This window comes from Chroicocephalus ridibundus, chromosome 1, assembly GCF_963924245.1.
Source record: "Chroicocephalus ridibundus chromosome 1, bChrRid1.1, whole genome shotgun sequence".
In the NCBI taxonomy this organism is placed as follows: Eukaryota; Metazoa; Chordata; class Aves; order Charadriiformes; family Laridae; genus Chroicocephalus; species Chroicocephalus ridibundus.
In genome coordinates, this window is record NC_086284.1 from 20,607,181 (window position 1) to 20,631,962 (window position 24,782).

The following is a 24,782-nucleotide window of genomic DNA, read 5'->3' on the forward strand; positions in this document are numbered from 1 at the left end:
CAGCCTGGAACAGAACGTGCTGCTTCCTTCAGCAGTGTGAGTGACCTAATAATTTAGTATTACCACATCACCTGAACTGAAAAAGAACGACTCTGGTGGATATTGTCTGGCCCACGAAAGAGCTACACCGTCTCAAATAAATAGCAAATCAATTTACAATATCAACTGTCAGAATACTGTTATGCATAAAACGCCACCATGTAGCAAAGAGAGAGTTGTTTTTGCCGCTCTGACAATTGCTGCCATTAGAACTTAGTGTTTAATACTGAACTCTTCGTCTTAAAAAAATGACTGATCAACATGACCCTCTTAAAGGAGGACTTAAAAATATTAAGCAAGATACACAACTTTTTATTAAAACAAAAATATTTATTCAAGCTGTAAATGGTATGCAGTATTTAGTTATTGGATGGGTTTAATATAAACATCTACTGCATAATATTGTTCCTTAGGAATCCTCGTATACTATATGTGAAACATTGCCCTGTTGCTGTACAGATCTCGCACAAGAAAACTTGCATTTTTTAAGACCTCAACAATTTGAGAACAAAGGAGGAAATACCAGTAGAAAATTCTGCAGTATTGGAGCAAAGCTTAGTGGGGTAGTTTTCACCCACGCTAATTATTACTAACATGTAGGCTGAGCTGCTCCTGTGCCCATTTTGAAGAGAGTTTGTATAATAGCTGTGACAAATTGTACATCCAACAGAAAGATCAGATCCAAATTTTTCCATGTCTGGCTAAAAGCACAAGTGCTATTAACAACCACTTTCTCAACAGTACAAATGACAGTTAAAAAAATTGACTTTCGCAATAGAAGACGCTGAAATTCTCATCTGGCTCTTGCTGAAGTATTCACACCAGGGTATGAACCTGGGGGTTAACCCACAGCTCAGTACATTGTCTGAAAACAGCTTTTGCATCCAAACGACATCCTACGCAGCAAATACTGTAAAGAGATGAGGCCGATCCAAATTAAAGTTCTTGTCTGAGTGACTGGTTGGGAAAAGCTTCATTAGATGAGAAACACTTCTGGAGGTTTTATACGTTTAGTTACTGGTATTTCTGTCAACTCATTCAAAGCCTGACAACACGGGTTTGACCGTTATGAGAGCAGAGAGTGTTAGTACAAGCCGGTTACAGCTGGAGATTAAGTCCCTTTCGGATCCAACAAGACAATGGGAAGTGGCCGGGTTGGCAGCCCGCGTCCGGCAACAGTGAACTACAAACACCGCCTTCAAATGCACGACCTTTTCACAAACTGGCGAAGCGCTTCGGGTGCGTAAGTGGAGAATGCAGCAGAACACAGACAACGTGGTGTAACAGGAAACATACAACTTTTCTTACATTACATTTATACAAATTTACAATTTTGCAAATTAAATGGCTCTATAATTACGCAAGTGCTTTTTCAAAAATAAACATATACCAACTCAATGATATTTACACTTAGCAACCTGCTTCAGAAACAGCATGATTTTGCTATAAAGTGAAACTTCAGTGCACTGAAAGTGCAACTCAGCCTTTTGAATTAACGTCTTTTCCCATGCAAAACCTCAGCATAACAACACCTAGCTTTAGACAGTCAGTTCGACTACTTTTTTTTTTTTTTTTTTTTTATTCATCGTAATGTAAAGACAGCAAGAACTTGTCCACATCCATTCCTGCTGGAAAAGAATTCGGTAGCTTCTTTTTCTGTAGGCAGAAAAAAGAACAGTTGTGTTACATACGAAGGCCCTGGGGGCGCTGAAGAGTCCGTACGCATTCCTGCCCTCCTCAGCCTTCCACCTATTTTGTAGCCTAACTCCACAAAGCTCACCCCGAGATCAGACACCGGAGTGTTACGCGTACCCCCTGGGTACAAATGGCTGGAGCTGGGACAGCTCAGCTTCAGCAGACAGACGCAGTACCAGTAACGGAGCATTTTCCAGTTACCACGTTTCAGGAGTATGCTGTAACTAAGTGTGGTGAACTACAGAGTTACGCTCTGCCTCCTTTTTGATCATTTCCATACATCGCCTTTTCATGTCTCACACCTTCGCTATTTGCCATTAAATCCCCGAGTCAAAGGCACGGTGCTGTAGACTACGGAGACCGGAAATCCAAACTGTGGATTCCTAGTCCTGGTGGTACACGAGGATGCAAGAATCGCTTGAATTTCAGTAAGGCCTAGTTTGAGTTTGGCCTAATTCTTACATTCCATCTGGAAACCTAGACTTCAGGTTTCTAACTTCTAACTCTAGAAGTTACAATTTAGAAACTCATTCATGTTTCAAGAGAAATAAATTGATTTTCATGAGCACATGCAGAGAGTCAACAGGAGTTACGTGCATGTATCTGAAGACTATACTGATCTTCGTAAAACTCTTAATTCAGAGCGGGCCAAAGAGGCAAAGTTAGTAAAACCGACAAATATAGATAGGATGTCAGGGATTTGGACTAGCACTTCTGAACCATCCCATCATAAATAATACAGACATACAGATGTCTAATCTATAGCTCAAATTTTAAATTAAAAAGTAAATGCCTGTACTTGCCTTTATTTTCTTCTTTTTTGATGGTGTTGGAGAGCTTTGAAGGTCTTTTCTATTTGCAGAACGAGAGTTTCTCTCGCCCTCATTCAAGTCCTCTAGCTTCCTTTTCTTTACTGTGCTCCTCAAGGATCGGAACTGCTGAGTGTTGTCCTTCAGGGGGGTTGCGGTGCTAGTCCTTGCAATCGCCGCCCGTGACAGTATCATCAGTGTGTGCGCAGCCATGCTGACGCTATTTTCGCTACCCGTTTCACTAGCGGGGCTGCAGGCGGGCAAGTCTGGCGTCGCGGGGGGTACCATTATCCTGGGCGTCGTGCTGTCCTCGTTGAAGCGCCGACAGGTTGGTGTCCGTACGCTATCTGTAGTATCATCCGTATGCCTGTCCCCAACTCCAGACGGCGTACGGGGTACCGGCAATTCTCCGTTTTCCACTGTCTTACTAGTGGGGCTATGCCACTGAATGTCTTGCAGCATTTCCACACATTGTTTAGTGAACGGACTTGACAGGCAAAGGCCTTGGCTGGAAGCTTTAGCTGGTTCTCGCTTTGGCTCCTTCGAAGACAAAGAAACAGCCGCTGAAGATTTGCTGTTCCCATTCGACAGGGACCCCTGCTTTTTGTTCAGCTCTTGCACCAAAGCAACCGTCTTCTCATTCCATAAGCTGACGCTTTGTTGGCCGTTTGAGAGTTTGGCAGTGTCCTGGTTCTTCTGTTTTTCATCAGTATCCCTTCGTAATTCATTTTCCTTATTTGCTGTAGTCTTGTGGAAGGGATCTAGCGGAAGCCCTGCAGTTGCCACCTTCCGCTCAGGCTGTGGCTCCTTTGCAGATGCGCTTCTGTTGCTACCAACTTCTGGCTTACACAGAATTCTAGGCAACGTTTTGTCTTTCTCTCTCTTCGCTACCTGTGCCTTTGCAGAGGATGACGCAGAGTCAACAGCAAATAATGTATTTTCATTTCTTTCTTTCTGGGATAAACTCTTAGTAGCCTGAGTTTGGGTGTTTCCTCCTGGAGCAGGTAGGATGTTATCAAAGCAAAGCACTCTCCTGTGACTTTCACTTTGTCTTGAATTTGAGCTGGTGCTCTCTACTGGTGCAACAGGTAAGGTCTCCTCCGCTTTCCTTCCTAGTTCCACAGTGGTAAGCTTGTCTGAATTTCCAGTCCTGAAAATGAGATGAAAACACTTCAGCAACATACTTGTTCTTACTAGGAGTTCATTTCAGCTGGCTGGATGTCCCCACCTGCCCCTCAAAACACCTGTTTAAAGCTCTCTCCATTTTATCAACACACCGAGAGTAAGGGATGACAACTGCAGAAAGCTCAGAGAAGGCCAAAAAGGAAGAGAAAAAGGTATGAAACAGAGTCCGTACAGAGAACAATCAGGGAGACTGGGGCTCTTCCGCCTGCAAAGAGAGATGACCGAAGGGAAATGCAACAGAGCTCTGGGAAAAAAAGCCAACAAAAAGGAAACCATTTGCTGCATCTCCCAGCAGAAGAACTAGAGGAATTAAGTAAAACTAGTATCAGGTTTAAAACAAAACAAGGAGGTTTGGGTACTGCATGTAGTAAAGCTTGGGAACTTTCTAGCCTGGGATATTTGTGGATGCTGGTAGTTTACTCGAGTTCAAAAAGAAACCGAGCACACTCAGGACAGGATGGTCCATCCCGGAATCCGGTTGTGGCTTAGCAGTTTCCTTGGAGCTGAAACTGCCAAGAGGCTGCCAGAATATTCTGGGCAGTATCATCACGCACGTGCCTTGTACTCTCCCCTCTGCACGTGCTGTCAGTGACGGGATACAGAGCAAGACAAACAGCTTTCGGTGGGCATCTGGACAGGAATGTACAAACTCCCTAGGGCTTGGTCTCCACGTGACAACCAGCCACATCAGTGTGAAAAAGCCACCACCGCACTGTAGCGATGTCAAAAGAAAAATGCTTCTGCTCTGTCAGCTCAGAGCGCTGCTATGTCTGTGCCCTCCTCCTGGCTTAGCTGCATTTCCGAGAGAGGCTTCCGCACGTTCATCTGTGCCAGTCAAGCTCTCTCCACGCAGATACGCCCTTATGCTTTAGAAAAGGAGAAGTCAAATTAACTTTGGGATGGTAAAGAAGGTATGGGTGGTGAGATGAGATGAGGGCAGAGGGCTGAAATGAGAAATGACATCTCTTTGCGGGGAACATTTTGCTCTCTCTGCTTTGCAAAACATGTGTCTGGAGATCTATTAAAATTAACAGAGAGCTGAATTATCAAAATTATATTATCCCAAATCTCGCTTCTGTGTTTTTTTTTAAAAAGTCACTAACTTTTGCATGCATGTATACTGCATACCTTGATATATGTTGGCTTTTTTTTAATAAGTTGACTTTATTGTTCCTGGTTTTCCTCTATTTTTCCACCATTTTAACTGAGTTCTGAATAGGTAGATTTTTTTTTTTTAAACTGTGTTTTATTTTTACAATAAAAGAATGTTTCACCTCTGATATTCAAACTGAACTTATCTCTTTTTACACTCTTCTGCTCATTCCAACATTCTTTTTGTTTCCTAAGTCCATTAATGATAAAGTGTAACTACTGAAGCCTTGCTTTCTTCTCTCTCACTTGCCCAATAGAAGACTAGTACCTAGCCTGATTAGCAATTAAACTATACTCATCAATATATACAAAAAGAGTTTAGTCGCCAAAAATCTTCCAGTAAATGTAACATGTAATTTCTGATAGCTTGGACTCCGCTCAAAAAATTTTTATTTGACAACTGAGATGGGCGAAAATAAACACAAAACCATACAAAATGAACAGAGGAACAGTAAGCAGAGAATTCTAGCACGGGCTTGTCATTAACATGTCCCTGCACCGGTACGAAGACACACCTGCATGAATACTCCTAGCAGACAGATAGGAGGGGGAAAAAAGTGGTTATTGCTCATGCCACTGTTAAAAAGGCTGTCTGTCCTCCTCCCAGACAACACAGTAGGAAGAAATCCGTGGCAGGAAAACGAAAGCAAGTTTGAAAACGTAGCACTACTGACCTTTGCGTTCGAGAATTTGTATGGTTTAAAGGCTCGGCTACACTTGGTACCAGTTTTCCTGCAAGAACAGGTGAAGAATTAATAAACTACGGTATTCCCAGTAAATCATCTCACAGTACAATGGCATCCGTAGGCGTGGCGCTTAGGGACTTGGTTTACTGATGATGGACTTGGCAGTGTTAGGTTAATGGTTGGACTCGATCTTAAGGATGTTTTCCAACCTAAATGATTCTGTGACATTTCACCTGACACAATCAATAAAGAAAAACCCAGCAACAAAACTCTGCAACTTTTAACAATTTTCAAATTTACAGATTAATAGAGTAGCAAAGGTCACCAACTAAGTATAAAGCAGCAGCTTGCTTGCTGTCTACGCTTAGATAATACGTAGTCCTGGCAAGACAAAAATCAACTAAGCTGGACTTAGAAATGCACAGCAGGGCTTTCCAAGTGGAAGGGAAATAACCACAGGGAACTCTGTTATCCATCAGCAAACCGGAACACAGACTAACTACACCATCCTAGCTTTTTTCTTAATTTGCAACTTCATTCTATTTTCATTTTTCTGTGTAAGCCTACTCTTTTTTAAAAAGATAGATAGGCTAATGCACAAGCTGTCCTTATAACTCAATTTAGTTTGTGTTTTCAATTATTTTTCTTTACTCCCTCCCAACACTGAGAAATTAAATGTCACTCCAGTCTTGTTTCCATTTGCTATTTAAAGCAGCAAGGCGTCAATGAAATTAATGTACAGAAGTGTACACCTGAAACAGGAAAGAGAAAACAGATGGAGTGCATTTTTTGTATAAATATGCAACACTTCGATTAAATATTTTCCTTAATAAATGTTTAGAGTTGATGACTTTTCTAATAACTTTTGTATTTCCATGTGGCTTCATTTTGTTGGCAACAGTACACTGTACTTACAACCAATGAGATGAAAAATAACCAGAAATATAAAGAAAAATGCATATTTTTTTTAACTGCATTACAGCCTCGAAACGTTAGATTTCCAAAATAAGCTTGATCCCAAATCTGGAATTATTTAATATGCTAGGACTCTTATTTGTAAATCGAACATATATAGTTACTAATTACAGGGTACGGGCCTCTCTCAAAGCCACCCCAGCAGTTACCTGGCAGAGGAGCACTGGTATTTACAAAACTTTATTAATCAGAACTGACATGTCTGTAAAACCCCCACTTTTCTTCTGCCCTTCTTAAAACCACAAATACCTGTATTAGTCTTGTTTCTTGCTCCGGAAATCTTTTGTGATTTGGGAGGGATGGGAAGTTTTGGGACACTTCTGTTGCACACTGGATTTGCCACAGGCATATGTAGAACCTTGAAAGAATCATAATATTCCATTACAATTTACCAAAAGACTTATCACTTCAGTTTTAATTTCGAAAAGACAAAGATTTATTTGTAATGTGCTACCTGGCGGGCAGGTGCTGAGAACGTATTTCCGTTTTGTCCTACGACTGAGAGGGGTATCATTCCCACCATTCCTTGCAAAACAGGTTGCACTGGAGATGCAATTATAATGGCGGAACCTAAAAAAAAAAAATATCAAAGTGTTAAAATTGGACAGAAACTAAAAGACTTTGGTGAAAAGAAAAGCCTCAAGATAGGATTTCTTAAAATTATGCATGGTCAGACCTGTGGCAATAAAAGCTCTAGCTTTTTTTTTTTTTTTTTTTAATTTTATGATCCTTACTAGATGTCACTACTAGAAAACTGGGTAGTAACTTATTTTTAGTTCAAACTGGATTCTTTAGTTAAACTCTGTTTTCTTTTTTTAAGAAATGGTTCAAAATTAAGCTTGAAGTAAGTATACCTATGTTAAGGCTTGAACTTTAATTTATAAAAAAAAAAGAAAAAGTAACATCAAATAGCTCATTTTGCTGCTTAGCAAAAATAAAATAGTATTTGCATCTTATTCCCTACAATTAGCATGCTCAGAAGTTGTTAAAGGAATTATTTTTTTCTTCCAGTGCACTCATAACACTCTCCCTTTATGAGCACACAAGAAGTTCGGAAAGGCTAGTTTTGTCTGTATATAGGTATCTAATGTATATTCCTGGCCGGTAGGAAGTGTTATTGTGGTACATGAAGACTTTAGTGAATTAGTGGGTTTGAGATCAGCTTTTTTTTTTTTTCCTAAAAAAGAAAAGGGGGGGGGGGGGGGGGGGCACAAAAAAAACCAACCTCAATGAGACTAATTTGGACTATTTAAGCCGAAGTTTCCTACTTAGCTATTTAAATCGTAGTTAAAATAGTTGTTATATACGGGAATTATAAAATAAGGGAAGTATTACAGCACATTAATTGAAAAGTGAATGAAAAATTCAAAAAGTGAAAGAAAAACTGATTCCACACAGGTCTTAGTTACATGAGCACTACCAGGAAAAATACCAAATGCAAAAGAACAGGCAAACTTCTATTTCTCTCCCTGTGAAAAAAGCCTGAAGACAAGTACATAAAGAAATCACAGCGATAGAAAAGGCCAGCGCTCCAAGGTCCTGCACATACCTTTGCACTGACTTCTGACCACACCGAAACAACTCCACACAGAAATTCAAGGATAAAACTGAGACAAATTTTTAGTTTTGGAAAGAAATCTAAATGTGTTGATTACAACAGTTTCTGGTTAGGTTTAACATTTCAAAAAGCACCTAAAATTTTTATTGCTGTAGTAATAAAAATGCTTGCACCGGGAGAGATTTTGCATTATGGAAAGAATAACGTAACACTTTTATATTTGTCTAAATGTACTTCTAGTGTAGCCTAGGTCTTTGGAAAATGAAACAAAAAAAACCCTAAGAAGTAATTTTGGAAGGAGTATTTCCATCTAGTCAGTTATCTAAACTAAATATGGGTACCCATAACACGCAGCATTCTATTTATAACAGGAATCTCATTAAAACAAACCAGAAGAACTGCTTTGTTTAGCTGAAACAACGGAATCTTTTCTAGTGTAAGCCAAAATATGCTTTCTAAATTTATCACTGCTAAAATTATATAATTTAAGCTTTGGAAATACGAGGCTATTTTTTTCAAAGCAGCACGGTCAATAGTGACCTTCATAGTTTTTATTTCATTTTTTGTAGCAACTAATACACTCAAAAAATACTCCTGGCTAGTTTCAAGGGGCAGACAGAACGGCATTTAAAAATGCTTTACTTTTAATGTACTTACAACAACAACAAAGGTATATCAACACCACATTTTCAGTCTTTTTCTAATAATGAGATTACCTTGTGGGAAGTTTGGGGAGACAGTCTGGTTTGCTGGAAAAGCATTGCCGGATCGAGGAGGAGTCCGTAACTGTTGTACGGCTGGAGCTTGGGCAGCCAGCGGCATAGAACTGCTGGGCAACACAACCACATTGGACGGTGTTACAGCTGTGCCCAAGGCAGCTGGATCAGTCACACAAGTGGCTATATAAAGGTTGTTTGAATTCCCAAAAGCTGTGCTTGTTGCTGGCATCAACTGTATAAATCCCCCTTCCTTGGAAAGATTAGTCGTCCCTGCAACTGAAAAACCAGCGCAGTCTTCATTCTGGGTGTTAACTGAGGTGACCACGGGATCCTTAGGTCTAAGCATAAGAAGGTTCTGCTCCGCCAAAGCTGAATCCACATTTTTTTCTGTGTCTTCCGAAGTCAGACACTTGGACAGGCCTGCAGTTTTGGTTGGCGATTTGGCTGGAGAAGACAATATTATAGTCGGCAAATTTTCTCCTGTGATGCTGGAAACAGCATTATTTAACTCTGTGTCCGATGAAATAAACGGATCATCGCTGATGATGATCTTGAGGGACATGATATTAGAAGGATCAACATCCATTGGCTGACTACTAGAAGACACACCGCTTATACTTTTGGCCTCGGTACCTGACTCATCTGTTGAGGATGCAGTTTCTGGGAGAGGAGAGTGGCATATTTCAGATGCAGTAAGATTATTTTCAGTGGATACCACGGAAATTTCTGTACATGCATCATCACCAGAAGAGAAATATATATTATCAGCATCTACTTTCGTAGAAGATGAAGGTTCTTGCATTTCTCCTTGCGTTCCCTCCGAGTTTGACAGTCCTGTAGGGAGGCTGAAATCTTTCTTACAAGTTTTATCAAGTGCGGGCTGATCATTTGAATAAGGTTTGTTAGAAGTATCAACAACTTCAAGCTGCAACTCTGTTTTGTCAAGATCCGAAATCTTCGCTGCAGATCTTGCAGCACAGTCTGACTGCATACCTTGTTCCTGATGATTAGAGGGGTGGCTAGTGCTCTCCTGTAAAATACCAGGTAAGGCAGCTGTATCGTTTGTTACAGCCTGTTCTTTTCCTGCATCTGCTGATGGGCTAGAAATTGATGAATTGTTTTTTCCCAGCAGTACACTGTGGCCAGGGCTCCCATCAGAAGGGCTTTTAGTGAGTGTCTTTTCAGATAGCGATGTATCTGGTGATAAGTGACATTTACTCCCAGAATGTGTTTTGTTTTCACTGGCTGTAGTACCTTCTGCCAGTGAAATCAAAGAAATCTGAGGACTACCAGAATGAACATATTCTAAATTAGGACTACTTTGAGCACCATGACTTAGTGGGCCTTTCTCAATCTCCATAGCTTGCTCACTTTCAGATACTAATGCAGATGACTCTTTTTTATTATAAGAATCTCCACAGCGTTCATTACATTCACTATCAGAACTCTGTCTCTTGTTAGTTTCAGTCAAACCAGGCACGGAGTCAAAAGCAATTTCAAGCTCTCCAATATTTTCAGGGGTAACGGTTTTAAGTACTTCAGGCTGCTTCCTTGCTCTACAATTTCCATGCAACTGTTCGTTGGTTGTATTTTTCTTAGCCATATCATCATCATTAAGGCTGGTCTTCAAGGCACATGATGCTTCTCCTAACTGAAAACCTTTACAGGATAGTGATTCTCTAGAATTATCACCTGTAAAACAGACAATAAATTAGCTCCATAATTACTGTAACAGATGATCCTTTCACAGCGTTTTAGAAGTAACGTTATCAGTTCAATGGAAAACCGTTTCACATGAAACTACGTGAGAATAACACTACTCATCCTTACTTTCAAGCTGAGTGGAAAGTATATGAAACGTATTGTTATACACATTAGGCAATCTGGCAAATCAGTTTGTACGTACGTAAGTGTACACATAATAAGCAAACAGCTCAAGTCACTAAATCAGATTTCCAGAAGCACAAAAAACCATCTCAGGATAAAAAACCTGGCTCTGTTCCTCATATACTTTCACTAAGCATCTGCTACTGATGGGCTATTGTTAAGAATGAGGCAGACAGACTAAACATACCTTCTGTCCAGAGTGCAACTCTTTTTGTGTATTAATTAACAAATACATTACACAATAGAGAAAAAAGATGAATACGGTTAGATGTAAAATATTATCTTTATGTGTTCCAGAATGAATATTGCAAAGTTTTGAATGAGAAAACAGATTTGCAAATACTCCGGTTTCATTTATGAGCTTACTGAGTACAACTTGTAAGTACACTGATGGACTACTGCTAAATTTAATAGACTGAAACTTTCTAACAGACTAGATGTATTCCCATGTTCACACAATATAAGTGTCAGAATGGATATTACCATTGAAAACAGAAAGATTTTTGAAATGTACAAATTGTCTGAAAATATTTTCATAATGAAAAGTGAACAGACTAGAAGAAAAAAAAAAAAAAAAAAAAGACAACCTACATCTACTGGTTTCTTCTGTTCCTAAAGAACTTTCAAGTGTTTCCAGGTTATCCTCATCCACCAGGATTGCATTTTCTACTCCACTTTGACCAGAAATACCAGCAGGTAAGTTCTTGTTTGCCTTGTTCTTTCCTATTTTCAAAATAAAACATGAAGAATGATTAAATATGTCATTTTATACACAAATGTGATTATTACATTATAAATGAAGCATGGAGATTTCAAATTCAAGAAATGCCATCTAAACTCAAAGAACTATTTGTCTATACTCACTACAAATCCAGAAATAGCATAAAAACGTCCTTATATTTTATGTGAGGATATCCTCGATCAGACAAATACAAAAATTTTACAGCAGCATAAAAAACTAAGTATCATCCTTTAGACCAGAAGAGTCTAAACTAACAGCAACAAAACAATCACTGAGCCAGCATAAAACCTGAATTTCAGCCATGAGAAAATACTGTACTTTATAGTCGTGTAAAAGTGTATATAAAAAAAATATCTAACTCTGAACTGGGGGACACAGATGCCATACAGTCCGTTTCTCTTGCAAAAGAGGCCTGCTGAATTACCTTTGCTTCTTCAGGCAATACTTAGGAAAACCCATCATTCATGATGCTTTATGGTAATGGTACAATTGAGTATAATATACCCTACCATAATCAAACAAGTCAAAGAGTGCCTGAAAAGCTGGATCTGATTCCGTCTGTTCTAGAATGTCCTGTATGGCCTCTTCTGACATATGAATTTCACCCTGAGAAAAGACAAGATATACAGAACTGTTAGACAGTCACTTGCATAACTTGAAGAAAAACAGACAAGAATTGTTTTCAGATTGTTTTTAGTTCTATTACTTCTGTTAAGCACAGAAACACAAAGACTAATACTGGAAACATCTCTGCCACAAATTTAATGTCTGTTAAAAAATATTAGTGATTGACATTTAAGAAATAAAGGTCCCCCAAACTCAAACATCTTTGTCAGACATCAGACACTACACATGCATATTGAAGTATTCTCCACATAATGACCAGTATTGTTTAAGAAGGACTAAATCTCGGGCTACACCAGAAGCTTACGTAGATGGTATGAATGCCGTGAGCCTGCACTAGCCAACCACTGGTGAAAAAAATCCCCCAACGAACCCCAATTTCTTGGTTTTGCGTATATCTAAAAGACAATGCTAAGCAAAGGGAAGTTTTATTTCATTTACCCATTACTTGTTCTGTAACTTCCAACTGTTTTTCTGTGGAAGGCAGTCAGAAGGCACAGCTACGTAGGACACTGCTCTAAGGTTCTTGTTTCAAGCTGACTTGTTTGGTAGAAGCCCAGGAAGAAAGCGAGCAGGGCACTCACTACATATTCAAGAGTTCAAATACAAAGTTTCTCCCAACATCCTGGAAATCCTCTAAGCACTCTACAACTTTTGATATGGTGGTTGTAAGGATGAATATCCCATGTGACATGCTCAATTCTTTTGTCTCAGCTACTCTAACTAAACTGAGAAGCTGCTTTGATTTTGTTCTGCTCAGAAAAATGGAATACAGCTTTTCAGCTCCACATTGTGACAAATATTGACCTAAAAAAAAAATAAATCACCAAATGACAGAAGAATAGCTTTTAAAAACCAGACGCCTTTACTTCATAAACAGGCAACTGCCTCTACTCTCCTGCCCTTTTCATGAGGGCCTTGAAGATGAGAATTCCCTCATTAAGTGTCCTTTATAACTTTGTGATTGCCAGCTCGATGGTTGTGGGAGAATGAAGAGAGAACACTTGAAGTTTACTTTGTAGAAGTAGAATGTATATTTCCTCCAAAAGTAAGAAAATATTAAATTTCAAGAAAAAGCATCCTTATTTAGGCTCCAAATTTCTATTGCTATACTAGACAATCCATGTTTTTCTTACAGCAAATCAGAAAATCAGACCAGACTAAACATTTTTGGAGACCACAAGATATTTTTACAAGGTTATTGATCAGATCAGAAGCTGCTACCCAATTATTGGTACCAAACATCCAGTGACAAGCAGGCAGCTGGTGACTGGGGGACAGTGTACTTAGATCTCAGTCTCAGGGTAACATTAAGACTGCTGTCTTACTTCTTGGCTTTTGACCCTGCTACATGCTTCTGCTGCCTTGTACAGGCACTAGGAATGAATTCAGAGTGCTAAATTGGCTCAAAATTAACCCCAGCAAAACACTAGTATCCTGTCAAACTCCTCAAACCTGCCCACCACCATACAAGAAGATAAGCGTTAATGCCCATGCAAGGGAAGTTGTGGAACTGCCCCTGAGCAGAAGCTAGCCATTAGACAGGCTCAGCTGCATTGTAAAACAAATAAAAAGAAAGAAGATAACGAGGAGGGCAATCTCAGATAGCAGACAGTAGACAGAGGTTCAGCACAGTTCCCATAACTGATCATTCTCATGTGGCTGGTCTTCAAAAAATGTAAACAGGGCAATCCACACCTACCTGAAGTCCAAGGATTTCATCAATGGAAGTCTCCTGTTCCGTGGGACCACTGTCTGTCTGTTTAGGGGCCTGAGCAACACTGCCATCACTGGGAACACATTAGTCATTAGTTCAGAACTCCAAAACACATCAACTAAGAATACGTATGAAGTTTAGAGGTTCCTTTTATTACCTGCCCAGGATTTTGTTAATGTTCTCAGCAAGCTTCTCCTGAAGAGATTTGTTACTCAAGATTTTTTCTCTGGCATTTTCAATAACCAGTTGCTGGAAAACACAGTTTTAAAGTGGTCAGGTTTCCATTTTTATCATCACTAGAAAAGGAGCATGAATTTCCAACTTACTGGTAAAAACAGTAATTCAACACAGAGAACATTATCACAGAGAGATAGCCAATCTGTGACTGCATAACACAGCTATGAAAATCATCCCAAAACATTCCTGTACTTCTACTCTCCTAAAGTACAGCAAGGCTTCTTGTGCTTCCTGGTTTCCATTCTCTGAAAAATTACTGTATTCTGACAGCTTACAGGTATCTTAGCAAAGCCAATGAATCAAGGAAAAAAAAAACCCTTTTCATAGCAATGCCATCCTCTCTAGTTTAGTACTAGTTTAGTCTAGTACACAGAAAAGCTAGTTCAAATACAAAGCTAAATTTATATCCTAAAGTTAATTTCTATAATACCCAAAACAAACAACGTGTATAAGACTAGCTCTCCTTAGTCAGAATTTGTTTCTTAAATGTAAATACCTTCCATAGGTATATACTCACTGGGAAGTTACCATCTATGAATTCTTCAAGTGGCTCGCTTTCTTTTTCTGTTATTACTTCATCAGGGTCTTGAGAACTTTTAGCTGCTGAAAGAGGTCCAGATGTTGCAATGCTTTTCCTCTTCTGAGATTCACTGAAACATTCCAGGAAATTTATGACGTATTTGGTGAGAACATACCAAATAGACCTAACAGTCAGTAAATCAAGTGTTTCTCTTCCTTCTTAGTAAATGAAAGGTTTTAATTAACAGAAAATTAACTACATACTAGAAATACAATAAAACCCAGAATACCTTTCATTATGTTGTATACATATATTGTGCCTGACTTCATAGAAGTTACCAACAAATATACAGACTGTGGGTAAAGAGCATAATAGCAAACTGAATTCCATGGCCACTATTCAGTGTTTTTCCCCCTCCAGCACACGTTACTTCAACTGGTGGTACAGGTTCTAATTAACAGCCACTCAGGAAAGAGATTTGGGCATCACCACTGAAAATAAAGCTCTCTCAAGGAGCAACTGTTGTCAAAGAAGTAAACAAATGTTAGGCTGCAGAAGAAGTTAGATGATGAATAGGAAATTTAATGCTTTTATGTGAAATCACGGTATAGGCTCTTCTGAAATCATGAATCAGCAGTGACACTAAAAGCACTTATATACAAAAAAATCATGCAGGAATAGAGAGGACTTGGAAAAGGTATAAGCTAGTAAGGGCCTGGAAAAATGATAAGCAAAACCACCAACTGGGATTTAGTCAGGTGTAAAGACAACAAATGGAACACAAAGAGACCAGTCAACTCATTAGAAACAAAAGGACGTTGGAATAAAAGAATAAAAAATGCAAAATGAGTGTAAGAACAGCTTTTCATACCACTTTTAGTGTGAATATGAAAATTTTTGCTGACAAAATTTACTGAAGCAAATAATTTTTCTAAGTTAAAAACAGGCAAAATGCACATTTATATCAATACTGAGAATTTTCATAATTGATAAGGATATTTTGGAGGGAATACCAAATCTCAGGCTCCAAGATTATTTGCCTACATCTAATACTGGAATAACGTAAAGACCGGCTATATGCAATAAAGAAGAAGCAGCCTCCTGTCAGTCCAATGTTAACATCACACACTGGCCACTCTCAGTGGATCTTCACTGTGAAACTCTCCACCATCTAAGAAAATTTACACTAGAGGTTAGGACACTACATAATCTCTACACAATCTGAAAAAAAGCAAGCAAGCAAGCAACCAAAAACCCCTGTGTTCACCTTTTTCGTCTTCCTGGAGAAAGCAAGTTTGAATGAAGCTTTCGTTCTTGTGATGCTGGAACTTGAATGTGTATGAAATCTCCTGCTTTAGAAAGGAAAAAAGAAGATCACGATGCCAGTACATTCTCCAATTAGATTTTTAAAGCACTACAGAAATCTACACATTACTTACTATGTTCCAATCAATTCCTGGGAATTCATACAAAATAATTTGGTGTTATCATGAAAATGAGAACCACTCCTTTTAAATATAACCTGAGAAAAACATCCATTTGATGTGGATCATCCCTATCTGCTACAACAAGTGTTTTGGGTCAGGGTGAGAACACAGGATAGAATAATGACAAATTAGTGTACTTCTGATCTCTGAACCCACCTTAGCAAGCAAGCATACAAGAGCTGTTTCTCTTTGAGGCACTCTTTTTATTTTAATCACCCCAACCAGTTTGGAGAGCTAGCGGAACAAAGCATGAATTTTCTAAAACTTTTTTTGGTGGAAGATGATTAGCTCTGGTTTTAGAAAACTTTCATCTATAATCCATAGATTTTTCACAGGAAAAAAGGTTTAAAAAAAGTGTGCAACTTACTGCTGATCTTGTTTTCTTGGGTTTGTGACTGGTGAACAAACAACGTATTCAGTCTTGTCTGTGACATGCTTTGATTTATTGTTGGCCTGTGAATAACTTGAGGGGATACAATAGAAGAGGAATTCTGTGGCCCTGACTGATGGGCTACTGACAACAATCCTGAGTTTGCAGGAGCTGATTGCTGAAGCATTCTCTGTCTTTTCATTTCTACAATTCCACTTCTTGTACGTGCTGGAGATGATAAAGACAAGAGGAAAATATGCGATAAAGGAATTCAAAAAGGTTGATGATTTTCCAAGACCTAATTAAGGATGCTCCATTGAAACTTTTTCGTGCTTCAACAACTAATTCATGAAATTCAAAAAATAAGTAACACCCATCTTTGTCTTCTGCATTACAGGTTTGAGCCAGAACAATTCAAGAAGTACAGCCAACTTGCATAGACATTGTAACCATGCTGGTATCACTGCTTAAATATTTACAGGAATAACTCATACCCAAAAGATATTTCATTACACAATATACCACTCGTATAATTGACCTTAACTATTAAATCAATGTAAATTTGTATTTATTTATCAGACTAAATCTGACGAATTTAAACAACAAAACACCACCCAATCCAGTGAATCTCAGATCCAACAACAACCACTACCTATATTTCACATTCTCTTTTCTCACACAGGTTACTCAGTAGAAGTACTACAGACAGAAAATTTATTTAACTAAAATAACTTTTATTTTTTGAGAGTTCATTTGGCAGTTTTTAAATGAAAGAAACAATTCTAGACAGAACAAGTATCTTTTTATATTTTGCTTAGATATATGTTTGTATGCATAAGAAAATAATTGTTTCAAGATTGTAATATATTTTTATATAACCCTTCTACAGAAATGAAACTGCATCATAATTAGACTGGTTACGTTTTCAGTTCCTCTATGAACCACAAATTAAGTGAACAGCTTCAGGACCAAAGCAGTAGTTTTAAACCTTTCAATAGTGTAAACTTCTAAGAAGTTTTCAGCAGAGAAGAAAACACTATATAGAGAATTTAAGCCCTTTGGTCAGCTTTTCTTATTTTCCTTTCTTGATCATTACAGTAATCCACAGACTGCACTGAAGACAACAGACATGCCAAAAAAAACCAACACTGCAAAAGAGATCTGACAACATTTTAAGAGTAAGGATGTGTTACTGAATGCTGCAACATTTTTTGCCAAAACAGATAATTTGAACATAAAGCCTATTGATCCCATGGAATTGGCTCAGTTACTTACTCCTCTGATTAGCAGAAAATCCTGTGGAATTCTGCATGCTCCTAAAAAAATAAAGCAGGTGACATAAATGAAAGGAGCACAATGGAAACACTCAGCTACACAGTGCAACAGCATCTATCATATGGTTAATGTCAGTCTGGTCCCAACCACACATTACTTCAGAAAGCTTCAATCTACTGAATATTATTTTTATTCTTTCACACAATGGTCACAGATCCTTCAAATGAAGTTTAGTGTTACATTTTTTATCAAGTAACCACAATGGTATCGAGTTCTAAATGAGTCATAGTATATTGTTTTACTACAGGAGGGCCACAAACTCACACTAATGCCCTCCTTATCTGCTAGTCCTGCCTTAAAATCGTGAAATGCCTACTCAACTATCAACTCCCACATACTCATCTTTTTCACCATCTCTCAGGCAACAGAGAGCAAAACCACTCTCATACAATGATAAGGGGAGTTGATCAACATAGGGACTCACTCAGAGTGAAATTTTACTTTCTTGATTTCAAAAGTGTATTACCTGATCTGAGAAAGTGTATAGTCTAATTTTTTCCACAGAGATGACATCATTGCTGGAACTTCATGTGTTGTTTCTAAAATAAACCGTAAAAAAAAAATTAGATGCCTAAAACAGACACACGTTGAGAAAAATCACAAGTAAAATAATTGTTATTAAACACTATATGTATTTCAGACATCATCCAACTTCAGGTGTCTAGTCACATTCTTAATGTTCTGTTAATTCGAGAGCCCTAACTCCTAATTTAAGAACTTTGATTGATAGGAACACATACTCATCACGGATACAGTTCTCAGTTTTAGAAGCCTAAATGAAACTGAGGAAAAACCATTCATGTTTATAATTCTCAATGGAATCTGCACGTGGTGTTGACTCCTGGGCAAACACATGCTAACCTAACCTAACTCACTTCTGGAAATGGTATTCATATTCCCAAGTCACTTGTGTACTTTTGAAAACTGTAAACCTGGCCGACAGGCCTTTAGAAGCAGTAGTTTATTTTAAGGCATCACCCAAACAGGTTAAAACACTTGGTATTTTTGAAGCACAGAACATTAAAGTATGACAAAAGAAAGATGTCAGCAGATCAATTTATAAAGTTTTTCAAGGTGCTGGGTACAAAGTATTTTGGAAAAAGTATGTTTGTGTCTTAGTTACCAGCAAGACAAGAAACCTTTCACACCATAGGACTCTTCCTGGTTAATTTCATAGAATCACAGAATATCTCAAGTTGGAAGGGACCCATAAGGATCATCAAGTCCAACTCTCCGCTCCTTGCAGGGCTGCCAAAAACTAAACCATATGACTAAAAGCGTTTTCCAGATGCTCCTTGAACTCTGACAGGCTTGGTGCTGCGACCACTTCCCTGGGGAGCCTGTTCCAGTGACCGACCACCCTCTCAGTGAAGGACCTTTTTCCTAACGTCTGATCTGAACTTTCCCCGACGCAGGATCGTTCTATTTGTGTGTGTCCTGTCACCAGTCAGAGGAGATCAGCACCTCCCCCTCCTATTTATGGTAGAAACAATAAACAGCATAACTTTACAAGCATAAACCCATAAATTTTGCACACTTTATTATACCTTTATGCTTTATTACATTAGAAGTTCTGCTCAAATTTGAAGTTAAAATACATGCCGGCAAATCCAAACTAAGATAATTAATTAATTCTGTTCACAAGATGCTGATCTAATTGGCTGATGTTTGCATAATATAGAAATCTTCAATTTCTAGCATAGATGGGGGATTGCTCTAAGTCCAAATATCTCCACCAAACAGGTGGAGATATTACCTCTTCCTAAAGGAGTTCACAAAAGATAAGTAAGAATAATAAAATCTCATTCTGAGGGCTTACCTTTTGTTTTCATGGCTACGTATTCATTAAGAATAGTTGTCAAGTTTTTTCCACACAGGGACTGGAAAAAAAAATACCAATCTTAGAATCTTCACTAACAACTTCTACTTCATCTGCTGTATCGCACTATATTTAAGCAGTTCTTTAGAAGAATACACCATGCTGACCCTCAACACAAGGAACTCTATTTTATGCTGCTGATGCTGAGTTGTCTCAAACTAGGTAGAGAGCAACCTATGGAACAAAATGACATTACGAACTCAAAATCCGAAGTGCTTCATCTCGCTGAACAACACTGGTATAGCAGTTAGAGCTGCGTGACCTCCACTCACCTTTGCTATTAGGGAATAAAAACAAAGATAATGAACGGCTGTAACAGAGTAATGAGTATGTATCACTGCGGAATGCAAGACGCATTAAGATGCAAACTGAAGAGAACTTCTGTATAAAGTAAAACTCATAACTGTCACACAGAATTAACTTTTACGTCATATTTACTTGTTCTGTTATTTTAGGTGAAACAAAGACTTAAGATTTTAAGGTTATCACTATCACTTTGTACCTCTTGTCTTGTTTGCTAGTGGAAACTACAGGATATGACAAATACAACCTTTTATTGCAAGTATTTTGAGCTGCAGTGAGAATTTTTTGCTTAGACACTATCATATCACCACTTTTTTTGAAAAACAGCAAAAATGTTAATACTGAGAAAAAGAAGATAATTAAAAGATTTCAGAATCTGGATAATTTATTTACATTTGGTTTTTCTAATTTTTGCTGGACATAGCTTGGTTTTCAATTCCCTACCCACAAAGAACAGATAACTAAACATTTGTAAATGAAGTAAGACCAAGGGTCTGTTTTGAATAGGTGCATCAAGACTTCAGACAATATTTCCACAAATTTTGGATACTGTGGACAAAACCCCAGACAATATAATTAAGTGATATATTAGAAGAGCAAAACGGAAAACATGAAGAAGATGCACATATAAACATTAAAAGATTGATACATAGCAATATCTAAACCCTGTAATTTGCATACTAGATTAAAAATACCATTTTATATATGCTAAAAATGCAAAGTATCTGATTACCCTGTAGCCATACCCACATATCTACATATGTGGCTACATGCTGTATTTATGCACACCCAAAGTTCCACATTTCACCTGGGACAAAGCAGATGATACTGATCAAAGAGGAAGCTGAACTGAAACACAGTTTTTCTCAGTAAAATTTGGTAGCCTTAGGTAAAGCTGAGGTACCTCACCTAAATATTTAATATGTACTTGAAATGGAACAGTACTGGCTGACTTGTCTAGGATAGGAAAGCGATCTCCCATAAATTACAAAAGTAACCCTGAAATCAGTAAAACCCTTGTGACACCCTTCCATAAATCAGCCTCAAAGCTATAAAGCAGTCTAAAAGTAATATGCCAAAACCAATTTGCATATTTTATGCTTAAATGTTTCTTAGTAAGATAAAATACTAGAAACCAAATAACTGCTAATACCACAGGATGCAATAAAAAAAAAAAAAAAAAAAAAAAGAACAAGGGGGACAATCTATCTAATCATTTTAAGCAGCATTTGAGAAATAATTGTTACGCAGAGAAATCTCAATGTTTTTTTCCACGGATGTAAGACAATTTAACTTCCTGCTTTGCAAACACAAACTCACCAGCAAGCAGGCTGGAATAATCCCATCCTCTGTACAGTGCTCTGCATATTCTTTCAAATCTGAGCTTTCCAAAATAAATTCACGGCAGGTAGCTAAAAGTTTTTCCTGTTGTAAATATCCTGTAACAAATGAGACAGAAAATTTTGCTATTTCATTCATTACTTCTGCTCAGTAGGTATCAAAGCATTAACATAACCAGGTGCATACAGTTTTGATATAATCAGGTAAAGATCTGTATGTTAGACAAGGAAAGTGAAGTTATTTTGAAAGAGCATATATCTTGCAAAACATTTCTTTAATAGTTAAAACCAGAAAGAGCACAAAATATTATTGATAATACACTGCACTTACAAACTATTCAAGACTAGAAGGGAGGCAATATAAACAATTCTGACTGATCTTTAGTACAGGCAGTACTAAAGCCCAGTGTATAAATAAATGGAATTCTACGATATTTTGTTAATAAAATGCATTGCTATGTTTTAATAATTCTCCATGCATCCTCTTGTTTCAAAACAGGTAAAATCTGTGCAGTTGTTACAACAGTGTATAAGATTTATTTTAAAAATTGGCATTGTGCAAAAATTAATAACAGAAAAAAGGCTGCCTGCCCCCCCCGCCCCGTAATTTTCATTTTGAATAGATGTACTAGCTGCAACTTGTGCACTGTACACACCCTAAGACAGTAGTTACCTTAACAGGAAGTATACAGAAAAAGTTTACTTTTCCAAAATTCCATTCCTCAGCAAATATGTTCTACTTCAATCAAACTTTTTAAGCCCTACTTTAATCTTCAAATACTCTAAACATTAAAAGACAGAAATAGACTAATCTGAATGAAGGATTCTAGAACAAAGAATCACAAAAGAAAATGTCTGTTCTTTCTTGCTTGTAGCAGAACTGAACATGCAATGTTTTAAAGAAAGCATAAAATATGTGCCTAATTATACAACACAGGATATATATACATTAGCATATCTACCTCAGTGGACCCCCAAAATGGTCCACCTCAGCTCAGGAATGCCTATAGAAAAATGTGGCCTTTAAATTTACAAGACGACAAATATCTTTCAGCAGATCCAAGTACAGCTGGAAAAACCATCGTATTTCAGACACATAAGCCCTTATTAAGGTCTTCAACAAATAAGCAAACTTGAAAGGTAAACACAGTTTGGGAATAACCACTACGAGTTTAATCATGATGCACGAGCTGGCCTATCCAACAGAAAACATTAGTGGTACCTGTGGAAAGGGCTGTCCTATTTAATTTTTCTAATACATTTTGCTAGAAAACTCTCAAGCCACAAATTGCTGGAAGCTGAAAGTGTAATTTGGGAAATACAATTATATGCCAGTCTTATTCGTATCCACCATACCATCCACAGTCGGACAGGATGGAAGATGGGCTATTAGGCACGGTGGAGGTTTGCTCTGTGCTGGTATGGCTGTTCTTACAATCAAACTCATCTGGACATTTATGTAAAATGGTGCACTTTTTCTTTCTTGGGATGACCAAATGCTTGCATACAGGCACATACACTAATTTCCTGCAAAATAAGGCATTCCAAAGTTTAAAAATGCTTGAATTAAGATCTTCTGTGCAACTGAACTGAACTGCCTGTGCACACACTGTAAAATGACATAACAGCACACAATCTTTAATGTCACCAAAACCAAATTAAAAGCACAAAAGGTGAAGTACCTTCTGAACTAGGAATGATTCAATATTTTGTTCTATCTTAAGAAATGTAAAGACACGCGTCTAACTCATAGTACACGTTCGCTCTTACATTAATTACAAAAAGATACATTTTCTTATGTATTTTTCTATGAGTGAGCTCATCTTATCATTATAGTTTTGTTTCTTAAACCAATATTCATCAACCTTCACAGCACCAGAAAGACTTAGCTAAAGAGAGGGGAAAGAAAAAAAAAGAAGATGGAAAAAAAAGCTGCACTAGCCTGTTTATCCACCCAAATTCTCAGATGCCTCATGGAAGAGGAATACCTATTAGAAGGCCAAAACAGCTATAAGGAATATCCTGTTCTACAACCTTAGGTTGCTTGGAAGTTTTCAGGGCATGATGCATGCACCATGCGACAACAGACGTGAAATAGGATGGATCGTCCTTACTGCACGTGGTGTTGCCAAGATTGTCTACTACATCTGCAAGACTTTGGTAGGCATGTGAGATAAATCCGTAACTTAACCAATCTTTTATAGAAAAGTACAGTGAGAGATCTCCCTTGCATGATTTTAAATCATCTTTTGCAATGCATTGAGTTTCTAAAAATCCTCTATTACTTCACAATAATAAAAACATAGCGTCTCTCACTAGCTTCGTTTCTCAAGACAGTACCAAGAAACATTTCAGGCAGTATTTAAAAATAAATTCTGCTGGAGGAACACTGAAGAAAAGATTCAGCCTTAATGGCTTTGGATTCAGAAACACTGTGGACAATTAAAAACTGAATCTCCCAATGCAAGCTGCCAGGAAATCCCAACAACCTGCACCAACAGGTGCTCATGTGTGGGTCTTAAATACGTGGGTCATATTTTTGATTACCATCCATTTGTTCTTATCTTTGGCAGTATCCAAATAACCCAAAGCATAAAGTAATTTAACAAATTCACTGTCTGTTGCCGATGAGCTGAAAATACTGGCTCTGCCCTTTCCACAGAGCAAACCCCAGCTCTCGACAAAGCCTGACGGGTGACAGAACCGGGGAGGGAATGGAAAACCGGCTGACCCTTGGCTCAGCCTCCGCTGGCGTTTCGGATCACCCCGACATTCCTCCTCTCGTCAGACACTTCATCACAGCCCGTTCACCACACGCCTCCCTGCAGCTGGACACCACACACCACCACCGTCTCCTCAACTCGCCGAGAACCCGTCCCGGGCCCGGTCGCCCCATAGAGGCGGCCGGGGAGCGGCCCGGCCCGGCGGGCTCCCCTGCGCCCGCTGCGGCTCCGGAGGCCCCGACGCCCCTCCAGATGGAGCAGCGGTTTTCCCGCTAGAGACCGGGCCGGGGCGAGGCGCGGGGGGAGACGAGACACAGCTCGGAGACCGCCGGGCCCGGGGCTACGCCTCGGCGGTGACAACCCCAGCCCGGGGGGGAATGAGGGCGACGCGATCGAGGGTCAAGGGCGCAGCCGCTTCGTTCTCCTGCCGCGCCCAAGGCGCTGCCGGCCACTGACAATCCCCGGCAGAGCCCCCCCTGGAGCGGCCGCGACCGCCGCCACCGCCTCCCCCCACCCTGGGAGTCCCCACCGCGCCTCAGGGGCTGAGCGGCCACCCCACCCCACCCCACCCCTCCTCTCCTCTCCTCTCCCTGCCCGGCCCCGCTCACTCACCCAGCACCAGCCGGGCCACATCAGACGGCAGCAGCATGGCCGGAGGCAGTGAGGGGAACGGGGGGGGAAAGGAGGGAGGACAGCGGGACTCAGCTCCCGGAGGCGCAGCGCGGCCGCCCCGCCACCGAGGGGAAGGCGCCGAAACTCCGCCAGCCAGCGCCGCGCCCGGCCCCTTCCGCCGGAACCCG

At 39.1% G+C, this 24,782-nt stretch overlaps 1 protein-coding gene across 2 annotated transcripts; it reads right to left on the reverse strand.

Moving 5' to 3' along the window:
• Nucleotides 1–357: 357 nt before the first annotated feature.
• Nucleotides 358–24,770, reverse strand: LOC134513550 (protein NPAT). 2 transcript variants are annotated; one of them, XM_063330465.1, is made up of 18 exons: nt 22,616–22,745; nt 21,240–21,358; nt 19,557–19,617; nt 18,204–18,276; nt 17,678–17,718; nt 16,400–16,630; nt 15,813–15,897; nt 14,543–14,675; nt 13,946–14,037; nt 13,774–13,861; nt 11,957–12,053; nt 11,297–11,428; nt 8,816–10,510; nt 6,996–7,111; nt 6,791–6,899; nt 5,555–5,612; nt 2,538–3,693; nt 358–1,695 (listed from the first exon to the last, which is right to left on the reverse strand). In XM_063330465.1, exons 1-18 carry the CDS (start codon nt 22,704–22,706, stop codon nt 1,618–1,620), a joined length of 4,455 nt encoding a protein of 1,484 aa, XP_063186535.1. In that variant the 5' UTR covers nt 22,707–22,745; the 3' UTR covers nt 358–1,617. The 2 variants fall into 2 exon arrangements, with proteins under 2 accessions (XP_063186535.1, XP_063186543.1); XM_063330473.1 differs by lacking the exon at nt 22,616–22,745 and adding an exon at nt 24,595–24,770 and having other exon boundaries at nt 359–1,695.
• Nucleotides 24,771–24,782: the final 12 nt, after the last annotated feature.